Here is a 12,243-nt window from a genome sequence, read left to right as displayed (position 1 = left end):
GAGTACTGGTGTGCCTCAGGGTTAGACGTTGGGCCCATTGCTGTTTGTCATCTACATCAATGATTTGGATGACTATATACACATTTAAAAGATACTAGCATAATTACGGACCCGTTGGGTCCCATGTTCACACAGGAGGGCTGGTCCCTCAATGAAATATTCCACCTCTCCACCAATTCCAATATTGGTGGCCAGTGGGTGGTGGGGGGGGGGGGCTTTCTGGAACGCTGGAATGGGTGTTGTGGGCTGAAGGGACTGGTTTCCAGAGGGCTAGCTAGTCTGGACATTGTGGGCCGAATGGATTCTAGGGCTGGCAGCTCAGTCATTCAGGCCTGCTGGGCTGGCAGCACAGTCACTCAGGGCTGGTGGGCTGGCAGCACAGTCACTTAGGGCTGGTGGGCTGGCAGCACAGTCACTCAGGGCTGGTAGCTCAGAAACTGACAGAAATTCTGCCCAAAACAGGTGAGAGACTTTGTGAGAAAGCAGGGGAGAGGGTGGAGAATCAATTTTAGACATTTTTCATCTTTGTTTCATGCAGATTTCAAAAAATCTGCTTGAAATCTCAGTGAAAAGCACTTTTTCTGGACTGTCCTTGCCTGGCACGAGTCTTTTGGGCCAAAATGCTCCTCCTGGGCTAATATGGACATTTTGGGCAAAAGGGACTTGTTTCTGGACTGAAATGAGTTGTTTCAGGTAGGCCAAAGTTGGGCTGGCAGTTGACTCACTCACTTACAGCTGGTGGGCTGGCAGTTCACTCATGGCTGGCAGGCACACACACACATACCCTCCATCTCACACACATAACCCATCACACACACACACACTCGCAGCCACACACACTGACTCACACCCACTGACTCACACACACACACAACATCTATAGGACAGTAAAACCCTCTTGAATCTACTCACGCGGCTGAGCGGGACTTCCGTAGTGAGAGGGACTTCCGGAGTGAGCGGGACCTTTGGATCAAGCAGAGTCCAGGGCCAACAATCAAATCCATTGCAGTTCAAGTCAAGCACAGTGAGTGCAGGGCCAACAATGCAATCCATTCCATTTCAATTCAAATCTAGCCAAGCACAGTGGGTGCAGTAAGGGCTTGTGCATTGACTTCAATGCAAGTCAAGCCAAGCACAGTAAGGGCTAACCAATCATCATTTCACCTCGCTGGCTAACAAGTCATTTATTGGAAGCACATTAAGCATTAACAAATAATCACTTTTTGCAAGGACATTGTAGACTCACAGTTCAGTAGACGCACAGTTCAGTTGACTCACAGTTTAGAATCACAGTTGTTGAACCTCCCTCACGATCTTCCAGACTCACATCCGGCATCCGGTGCTTTATACTCCTGCCCCCCCCCCCCCCCCCCAGAAGGGGCGTTACCTTCATCATGGTGATTGACAGGGGAGAGGATCAATCAGTTGATCTGACAATTTTTTAACCAGTCATAATTTATTTATTTTTTAGAAATGGGAAAAATTCTTGGAGTTGCTTGAGTGGAGGAGGACTGTGAGGCCAAAAAATCATAGCAATATGAGGTAGCATTTTTTCTAAAATCAATATACAACGTAGACCGGAAGTGGTCAAGATGAGACTTTTAGTATAATAATAGATTTGGACAAGTACATGGATGGAAAAAGTCTAGAGGGATATTGGTCAAATGTGGGCAGATGGGACGAACACTGAACAGTGAGTTTTACCATAATCACTGGATTGAAAAGACTAGGCTTGTATTCACTGGAGTTTAGAAGGATGAGGGGTTATCTTATATTAAATTATAAAAGGACTGGACAAGCTAGATGCAGGAAAATGTTCCCAATGTTGGGCAAGTCCAGAACCAGGGGCCACAGTCTTAGAATAAAAGGGAGGTCATTTAAGACTGAGGTGAGAAAAAACTTTTTCGCCCAGAGAGTTGTGAATTTGTGGAATTCCCTGCCACAGAGTGCAGTGGAGGCCAAGTCACTGGATGGATTTAAGAGAGAGTTAGATAGAGCTCTAGGGGCTAATGGAGTCAAGAGAAATTGGGAGAAGGCAGGCACGGGTTGTTGATAGGGGACGATCAGCCATGATCACAATGAATGGTGGCGCTGGCTTGAAGGACTGAATGGCCTCCTCCTGCACCTATTTTCTATGTTTCCATGTTTATAAAAAAATTAGTCAAGTCTGATAAATGTCACCGTTAGGACAACGGCACTTTATGGCCAAGTTAAAACTCCACATTTTAACAGAGTTGAACTTGAAGTGTACAAGAATGTGCCAAATGTGGAAACTCTTGTGTACTGTCTCAGTGTAATCTACCATTCTTACACTTTTGTAATTGACTGGTCCATAGTCAGGGATTGTGCAGCTTACCTGAATGAGTACGCCATTGGAATTTGCTTTTAAAACATGGAGGGGACACAATGAGGCCTAACATCGAGGACAGGGGTCAGCAACCAACGGCCCACAGGCTGGATTGTCCTCCACCTCTCAAAACATGGGGGGGACAGCACCCCCCCCCCCCTCCCTCCCTCACCAAGAGACAATACCGGGACAAACTTGAGTCCCAGTATAATCACTTGGTCACATGGAGAATGTGGCACGGTCTGAATAAGATAACTGGCAGCAAAGCAAGGCCAGGCAACATTATTAGTGAGATGCATCATTCATGAATGCTTTCTAATCCCGTTTTGAGCAGAAGGCTAGCAGGTTACTGACACCTGGCACATCAGACTCGAATGTGCCTCTCCCCAGGGTAACTGTAGCCGAGGTTAGATTGGCCTTCCTGAGGGCAAACCCATGAAAAGCAACTGGCCCACACGGAGTTCCTGGCCCTGTCATTAGTAGTTACGTGGACCAACTAGTGGGAATATTCGCGGATATCTTTAATCTCTCCCTACTCCGTTCTGAGGTACACACCTGCTTTAAGCTGACCGCCATCATACCAGTGCTGAAGAAAAGCAAGATCTCATGCCTAGACGACTACCTTGACATCCACCATCATGAAATGTTTTGAGAGGCTAGTTATGGAATGCAACAAAAATCCAGTCTACCCAGCAGCCTTGACTCACTGCATTTCACCTACCGCCACAACAGGTCCACGGATGATGCCAATGTCCTAGCCCTACACTCATCCCTACAACACCTGGATAAGAGAGACACCTATGTCAGACTCCTATTCATAGACTGCAGCTTTGCCTTTAATACCATTATACCATCGAACATCACCAAACTTGCGGGACTTTATGTCAGCACTCATCATATTTTAATGCTAGGAGCATTGTAAGAAAGGTGGATGAGCTTAGTCTGGATAGACACCTGGAAGTATGATGTTGTGGCGATCAGTGAAACATGGTTGCAGGAGGGCTGTGATTGGAAACTAAATATTCCAGGATTTCGTTGCTTCAGGTGTGATAGAATTGGAGGGGCAAGAGGTGGTGGTGTTGCATTGCTAGTCAGGGCAGATATTACAGCAGTGCTTTGGCAGGATAGATTGGAGGGCTCATCTAGGGAGGCTATTTGGATGGAACTGAGAAGTGGGAAAGGTGTAGCAACACTTATAGGGGTGTATTATAGACTGCCAGATGGGGATCGAGAATTGGAAGAGCAAATATGTAAGGAGATAGCAGATATTAGTAGTAAGCACAAGGTAGTGATTGTGGGAGATTTCAACTTTCCACATATAGACTGGGAAACACATTCTGTAAATGGGCTGGATGGTTTGGAGTTTGTGAAATGTGTGCAGGATAGTTTTTTGCAGCAATACATAGAGGTACCTACTAGAGGAGGGGCAGTGCTGGACCTCCTGTTAGGAAATGAGACGGGACAGGTGGCGGAGGTATGCGTTGGGGAGCACTTTGGGTCCAGTGATCACAATACCATTAGTTTCAATATAATTATGGAGAGGGTCAGAACTGGACCTAGGGTTGAGATTTTTGATTGGAGAAAGGCTAACTTTGATGAGATGTGAAATGATTTAAAAGGAGTGAACTGGGACATTTTGTTTTATGGGAAGGATGTAGAAGGGAAATGGAGGACATTTAAAGGGGACATTTTAAGAGTACAGAATCTTTATGTTCCTGTTCAAAAGGGAACTGCAGTTGCTGGAATATCGAAGGTACACAAAATTGCTGGAGGAACTCAGCGGGTGCAGCAGCATCTATGGAGCGAAGGAAATATGGAGCGAAGGAAATTTCCTTATTTCCTTCGCTCCATAGATGCTGCTGCACCCGCTGAGTTCCTCCAGCAATTTTGTGTACCATCTTTATGTTCCAGTTCGGTTGAAAGGAAACAGTAAAAATTGGCAAGAGCCCTGGTTTTCAAGGGAAATTGGACATCTTGTTCGGAAAAAGAGGGAGATCTACAATAATTATAGGCAGCATGAAGTAAATGAGGTGCTTGAGGAGTATAAGGAATGTAAAAAGAATCTTAAGAAAGAAATTAGTAAAGCTAAAAGAAGATATGAGGTTGCTTTGGCAAGTAAGGTGAAAGTAAATCCAAAGGGTTTCTACAGCTATATTAATAGCAAAAGGATAACGAGGGATAAAATTGGTCCATTGGAGAGACAGAGTGGACAGCTACCTGCACAGCCAAAAGAGATGGGGGAGATATTGAACAATTTCTTTCCTTCGGTATTCACCAAGGAGAAGGATATTAAATTATGTGAGGTAAGGGAAACTAGTAGAGTAGCTATGGATACTATGAGTTTCAAAGTAAAAGAAGTACTGACACTTTTGAAAAATATAAAAGTGGATAAGTCTCCAGGTTCGTGACAGGATATTCCCTAGGACATTGAGGGAAGTTAGTGTAGAAATAGCCGGGGCTATGACAGAAATATTTCAAATGTCATTAGAAACGGGAATAGTCCCCGAGGATTGGCGTACTGCGCATGTTGTTCCATTTTTTACAAAGGGTTCTAAGAGTAAACCTAGCAATTATAGACCTGTCAGTTTGACTTCAGTGGTGGGCAAATTAATGGAAAAGATACTTAGAGATAATATATATAAGCATCTGTATAAACAGGGTCTGATTAGGAACAGTCAACATGGATTTGTGCCTGGAAGGTCATGTTTGACTAATCTTCTTGAATTTTTTGAAGAGGTTACTAGGGAAATTGACGAGGGTAAAGCAGTGGATGTTGTCTATATGGACTTTAGTAAGGCCTTTGAGAGGTTCCTCATGGAAGGTTGGTTAAGAAGGTTCAACTGTTGGGTATAAATGCAGGAGTTGCAAGATGAATTCAACAGTGGCTGAATGGGAGATGCCAGAGGGTAATGGTGGATGGCTGTTTGTCGGGTTGGAGGCAGGTGACTAGTGGGGTGCCTCAGGGATCTGTGTTGGGTCCTTTGTTGTTTGTCATGTACATCAATGATCTGGATGAAGGTGTGGTAAATTGGATTAGTAAGTATGCAGATGATACCAAGATAGGGGGTGTTGTGGATAATGAAGAGGAATTCAAAAGTCTACAGAGTGATTTAGGCCATTTGGAAGAATGGGCTGAAAGATGGCAGATGGAGTTTAATGCTGATAAATGTGAGGTGCTACACCTTGGCAGGACAAATCAAAATAGGATGTACATGGTAAATGGTAGGGAATTGAAGAATGCAGTTGAACAGAGGGATCTGGGAATAACCGTGCATAGTTCCTTGAATCTCATATTGAAGGTGGAATCTCATATTGAAGGTGGAATCTCATATAGACAGGATGGTAAATAACGCTTTTGGTATGCTAGCCTTTATAAATCAGAGCATTGAGTATAGAAGCTGGGACGTATTGTAAAAATTGTACAAGGCATTGGTGAGGCCAAATCTGGAGTATGGTGTACAATTTTGGTCGCCCAATTATAGGAAGGATGTCAACAAAATAGAGAGAGTACAGAGGAAATTTACTAGAATGTTTCCTGGGTTTCAACAACTTAGTTACAGAGAAAGGTTGAATAGGTTAGGTCTTTATTCTCTGGAGCGCAGAAGGTTAAGGGGGGACTTGATTGAGGTCTTTAAAATTATGAGAGGGATAGACAGAGTTGATGTGGACAAGCTTTTCCCTTTGAGAATAGGGAAGATTCAAACAAGAGGACATGACTTCAGAATTAAGGGACAGAAGTTTAGGGGTAACATGAGGGGGAAGTTCTTTACTCAGAGAGTGGTGGCGGTGTGGAATGAGCTTCCAGTGGAAGTGGTGGAGCCGGGTTCATTTGTATCATTTAAAAATAAATTGGATAGGCATATGGATGACAAGGGAATGGAGGGTTATGGTATGAGTGCAGGCAGGTGGGACTAAGGGAAAATAATTGTTTGGCACAGACTTGTAGGGCCGAGATGGCCTGTTTCTGTGCTGTAATTGTTATATGGTTATATGGTTATCTCTGCAACGTTGATTTCATGACCAACAGACCCCAATCAGTGAGGATAGGGGACAAAGCATCCTGTATGATAATCCTCAACACGGGGGCTGCACAAGGATGTGTTCTCAGACTACTTCTTTATTCCTTGTACTGAGAATATGCAGAACTCGGGATACTCTAGGATTAGGTTAAGTATTCTGTCTCTTGATCATGGGATACCTCGTGGCTGATTGAAGTTAGGTTTCACTTTTCTTACTGTGACATTTTGTAAACCATGTGATGTTCGATGCTATTGTGATTGGCTAAGATGTATTATGCTGAGTATGATTGTAATTGGGTGGAAAGATTGTCTCCACCAATATAACCATGTGATACTGTAGTGACTGGTGTAGAAGTTTAACGCCCATTGTAAGCTACCTCCCACTGTATCAACTATAGATATGCTAATTTCTTTGTTTGAGCACATGTTTCTCCGTGATTGTGCTGGGAGAGCTTCCCAGAGTAGGACAGAGAAGCAAGGTCACCAGGGTGAAATAAAAGATTGTTTAAAGTATTCTAGTCGGTGTTTTCACTGAACGGACTAAGGGATATAAATACTTGTATTATCAGTACACCCAGGATTGTGCAGTCATGTACAAATCTAATTCAATTTACAAATTTGCAGACGACATCACCATTGTGGGCTGGATATCAAATAATAATGAAACGGAGTATAGGAAGGAGATTGAGCCCCTCATGACCTGGTGTTGAGACTACATGCTTTCCCTCAATGTCAGAAAGACAAAGGAGATAATGATCGACTTCAGGAAACAAAGTGTTACACATACAGTTTGCAGCCACAGTGCCCAAGTAAAGAAGGTTGAAAACTTCAAATTCTGAGGAGTTAATATGACTAACAATTTTTCCTGGACCACCCATATTGAAGCAACGACCAAGAAAGCTCACCAATGCTTCGACTTCCTTAGAAGGTTTAGGAAGCTTGGCATGTCCCCTATAACTCTCAGATGAACCACAGAAAACATTTTATCCAGATGCATCACACTTGGTATTGGGACAGCTCCATCCATGACCGCAAGAAATTGTAGCGAATTGTGGACGTGTCCTAGACCATCGCACAAACCAACATTCCTTCTATTGACTCCATTTATACTTCACGCTGCCTCGGCAAGGCCAATAGCATAATCAAGGACGAGTCGCACCCTGGCCACTCCTTCTTCTCCCTTCTCCCATCAGGCAAAAGACACAGAAGTGTGAAAACGCACTCCTCCAGATTCAGGGACAATTTCTTCCCAGCTGTTATCAGGCAACTGAATCATCCTACCACAACCAGAGAGCAGTGATGAACTACCATCTATCTCTTTGGTGATCCTCGAACTATCCTTGATCAGAGCTTGCTGGCTTTATCTTGCACTAAATGTTATTCCCTTATCACATATCTATCTATAAACTGTAAATTGCTTGATTGTAATCATGTATTGCCTTTCTGCTGACTGGTTAGCTGGCAACATAAGCTTTTCACTGTACCTCGGTACACATGACAATAAACTGAACTGACGGAACTAAACTGGCATTTTTATCTTTATTGCGAAAGGGTTGGTTTCAGACCAGAGAGATGTTTTATTGGTCCAAAACAGTGTTGATGAGGGCACACCTGGAGGACTTGCACAGTTTACTTCCTCTAACCAGTTTGTTTCTGTTTATTGTTGGAGTGTGAAAGAATGAGGTGTGACCTTATTCAAACATACAAGACCATGAGGGAATGTGACAGATATTGAGACATTTCTAGTAGTGGGACAGCTACAAATGAGGGGCTATAAATACAATACAAGTGGCTGGACATTCTAAACTCGCTCTCAGAAGGTGATAATCCCTGGAATTCCCTGCCCCAGAGAGTTGTGGAAATATATATGTCTAAGGTTATATGGTTATATGGTTATAAGGTTGAGATATCTGAATCACTAAACAATAGATGCTTACTTCAGGGACTATCATCAGAACTTTACAGTAAGAAAGCTGGGAAGTTTAAACTTCAGCCCAACAGCAAGAACAACCCTGAACTACATAGTTTGCCATGTTAATTCTTCATCTCCTGCTGAACAAGTCAAGCAGTGGCTGTTGGGGCAGAAACTGTTCATGTTTCAGGTCAACGAGCTAATTAGAGAGAAGTTCTGATCTGAAACATTAACCGTTCCCCTCAGGTGCTGCCTCGCCTGCCGCTGCATTGTTACAAGTGAAATACCATGAAGCTCTGTCCTGGGACCTGAGATGGTCACCATGTGCTGGGCCTGGGGAGAATACACCTGGAACACTCCAAGGAAGGATATCCCTGGGCAGCAGTAAAATAAATCCATTCACATGGTGAGGCATTGCGTTGAGGAAAGGGTGAGGAAGATTGGCTGATATTTACTGGAACTCAGAACAGAGAGATGTGATCTCACTGAGACACTAAGGTGGGATAGGGGGAGAGCTGTGAGGTGCTGAGTGGTCAATCAGCTGGCTTTGCATTGTCATTTTGCAGGAAGTGTCTAAGCATGTAGAAATAATTGAGGTATAAACACTCAAGGATAAGCAATTTCAACATTGATTAATTTCTCAATAGACAAACGAGGAAGAAAGAGAGAAGACATCTGTGCTGTGATCCTCCTGGAGAAGTCTTCAGACACAGACAAGAAGCCAGTGGAAGTTGATCACCTGGGAACGTTTGATGAGAAAACTGCAGTTGTGAGAATTCGGCTGATCCCTTTTTATGGATCACGTGAGAAGCTTCAGAAGGGCCCCAGAACCAACAGAGCGATGGACATAATCAAACAGAGCATCCTGGGGTGGCAGAGTGAATACAGGTTTCAAGGCAAAGCTTTGAGCATTTAGTAATGCCAGCTGGTTACGATACCCTTGTGCCTGCCATCCTTGCAGCACCAGGCGATGGGGTTGTGGGGAGGTGGGGAGGTGACGGTGAGTTTCTGCAGGAACAGGTCTTGTGATCCTGGACCTCCCCACCCTGTTGCACTCTGGCCATTCCTCTCCCTCCTCTACCTCATTGGTCCCTATCTAACCGTGAAAGCAGTGACCATGGTCAAACTCCCTGGATCAGTGACATCCTTTGGAAAGTACGAGTGGTGGCCTCTCCTGGTCTTGTCCACAGGTGACTCCAGACCCACATGGTTCCTTCCAATCTTCACCGGAGATATAACCAGGTTCGCCAGACATCATCTTCCCTCAGGAAAACAACCATATAACCATATAACATATAACAATTAACCATATAACATATAACAATTAACCATATAACAATTACAGCACGTAAACAGGCCAGCTCGGCCCTTCTAGTCCGTGCCGAACACTTATTCTTCCCTAGTCCCATCTACCTGCACTCAGACCATAACCCTCCATTTCTTTCCCGTTCATATACCTATCCAACATCCAATAATTTTCCCGTTACAGTGGCCTCACAGTGATTTCCTGTAAGCCGGAGTGATGCAGAGTAGCCAGAGATTCCCTGTTTCCACTCCTCTTCTCCACAATGAATAGTTATAAATGGGTCACAGTCACAGGATAAGGAGATGATTGTTTAGCATTGAGACCAGTCCACAATGCATTACTGAAACTTGCTTTGGACAGTGATCAAGCCCTCCCTGGTTCCTTGCAAACTTTGCTCTTCAAATCCAGGCCTTGGATAAGTCATACAAAGCATTTCCCTACTGTTGTGTATTTGGGTGCCTGGAACTGACTTAAAATAACACTCAGATACGGAAGTAAACTATCAAACTTCATTATTCCAGGAATCCACCTTGAGTCTCCCCCAGCGCATGCGTCCCCTCGCACAAGATATAACATATGCTAATTATATCCCATACATCACACTGCTCCCCCTTTAACTTGGAGGCAGGTAACACCATTTATATAATATACACCTCACCTACTAACTGCCTCTATCCCAGTCCGTAGTTCTGTGTTGTTCCTCCAAAACCAACATCAGTCTCCAAGACACCTCCCTTTTCCCAACCAAGTCGATGGATTTCCACTTTCTCCACATTTTGTCTACTTTAGACTTTACAATGTGGAAACAGGCCCTTTGGCCCACCGAGATCGCGCCAACCTACACACTAGGAACAATTTGCAACTTATAGAAGCCAATTAACATTTGCCACCGTTTATCTCTTGACACTCATTATCTAGTTTCCCAATATGTCCTTGCCAGCATTGCACAGATGCTGAACAATAAGTCAATATAAGTTCTGACTTGTCCAATATGTCATCAATCCTCTAGATGTTATGACCCCAATATCAGACTCAACTAAATCGCTCCCTAACATGACATACAATTCCAGCAGCACATGCTGCAGCCTCTGTGTGTGACGGGGAGGTGATGGAGGAAACTGTGGGTCCCATATCATCTGTTGGTCACTGTTGCACATCCACCTGTTTGTTCAGTGACAGTCCCATATCCGGCATTGGACAAGTTGTGTCTATCTGCATTGGACATTGTTCCACGGATAGTGTTTACAGCAGGGAATCGGGACGCTTGTCCTGACTGGTTCATGATGGTATTTCTGTTCACCACCAGCTACCTCCCATCCCTCTCTCTCACTCCCCTCAGTGTGTCCTTCCAATCCTCACCCATTGTCTGATTGTCCAGCTTCCCCTTCTTCAACCTCGCCCAGTAGTAGGGAGTTTCACCTTCCTGCCTCTCTCCGGGGTGAAGTTTCCCCTGAATTGTGTTTAATTTCTCTGTGACAGTTCTGTATCAGTGACCCTGCATCCAGTTCCAGCCACTAGTGGAAGCATCTTCTCCCATCAAACCCTTTTGTAACATTGAGACCGTTCACCAGGTCAACTCTCGTCCTTCTCATTCCCAGCCTGGACAGTGCTACTGGCTGGGACCACTCCTTGTAAATCTGTAATGACCCCTTTTCAGCACCACGGTGACCAGAAACATGTGCTGTGTCCCAAGTGTGTTCTGACCAGGGCTGGTGACAAGGTTAACATAACTCCTGCACTTTCCACTCTGTCCCACTGGACTGGAGCCCAGGGTTGCATTTACGTCAGTGACCTTGTTAATGTCCATGGGTGCCGGTGTGACTGAGCACAGGGGATGTGGTGGGAGGGCTGGGAGTGGGGACGTGTGCATCATCTCCATGTTGTCACACAACACTGCAGTGATCCAGCACTGTGCTCTCCCTCCTGCAAGGGGGAATGTCGGCGTGAGTACATCTGTTGGAGCTCATCTGTGTTTCCTGTTTCAGGCAGCCCTGCAGGAGGAGACGACTGATACCCTGATCCATCACCGTGTGGGGAATCTGCTGCCCAGACCCAGGCTCAATGCTGCTACTACTTCCCACTTCAGTCCCCACCTGCTCCGGGCCAATAAATGAGGAGATTAATTCTTTACATAAAGTTGTTTGTAACCATTGATTTAACAGTTTAATTAATTTTGATAGTTGCATCAAACTACTTTGGAATCATTACATTTACTTTAGATTATTATTGTCACGTGCACTGAGCTACAGTTAAAAGCTTTTTTGTTGCCTGCTATATAGTCAAAGAAGAGATTAGACATGATTATACTCAAATTACGTATTGTGATGGAACTGGGCAGTTTTGTAATGCAATAGCTTCTAAATCAAGAACAAGTTTTACAATAAATATGTTTCCTAACGGTTCAGAATGTTTCTTCACATTCTGTCGTTTACAACCATTTATTTTACAGCTGAACTTGGACTCTGGAAACAGGCTAAACTTTAAGCTGTATTTGGGTCTTAATCAGGAATTTGGGGTTAATCACTATTGAACTCAAAGTGCCTTGTCTTCCCCACCCAGAGCCCTTTGTATTCCCATTTGGCCTGTTTTGCATGTGGCATGTGCCTTTAAATCTTAGACTGCCTGTTATATTGTGGGTGGGATTTATGACATGTTTGGG

General features: G+C 44.3%; 1 protein-coding gene across 4 annotated transcripts in view; it reads left to right on the top strand.

Annotated features, from left to right (window-relative positions):
- LOC116967540 overlaps positions 1-12,243 on the top strand; it is a 41,813-nt gene that overhangs the window by 15,745 nt on the left and 13,825 nt on the right. For 2 of the 4 annotated variants that reach the window (XR_004410251.1, XM_033014171.1), the window contains exon 5: positions 8,926-9,156. Coding sequence is in view for 2 of the 4 variants with exons in the window: in XM_033014171.1 (XP_032870062.1) it covers positions 8,926-9,156 (231 nt within the window). In the remaining 2 variants the exon portion in view is untranslated. Of the gene's footprint in view, positions 1-8,925; positions 9,175-11,569; positions 11,989-12,243 lie in introns of those variants that run through there. The other 2 variants (XM_033014170.1, XR_004410250.1) reach the window with 2 other exon arrangements.

Source organism: Amblyraja radiata, chromosome 40, assembly GCF_010909765.2.
Source record: "Amblyraja radiata isolate CabotCenter1 chromosome 40, sAmbRad1.1.pri, whole genome shotgun sequence".
NCBI lineage: Eukaryota > Metazoa > Chordata > Chondrichthyes > Rajiformes > Rajidae > Amblyraja > Amblyraja radiata.
This window is presented reverse-complemented; position numbering and strand designations above follow the sequence as displayed.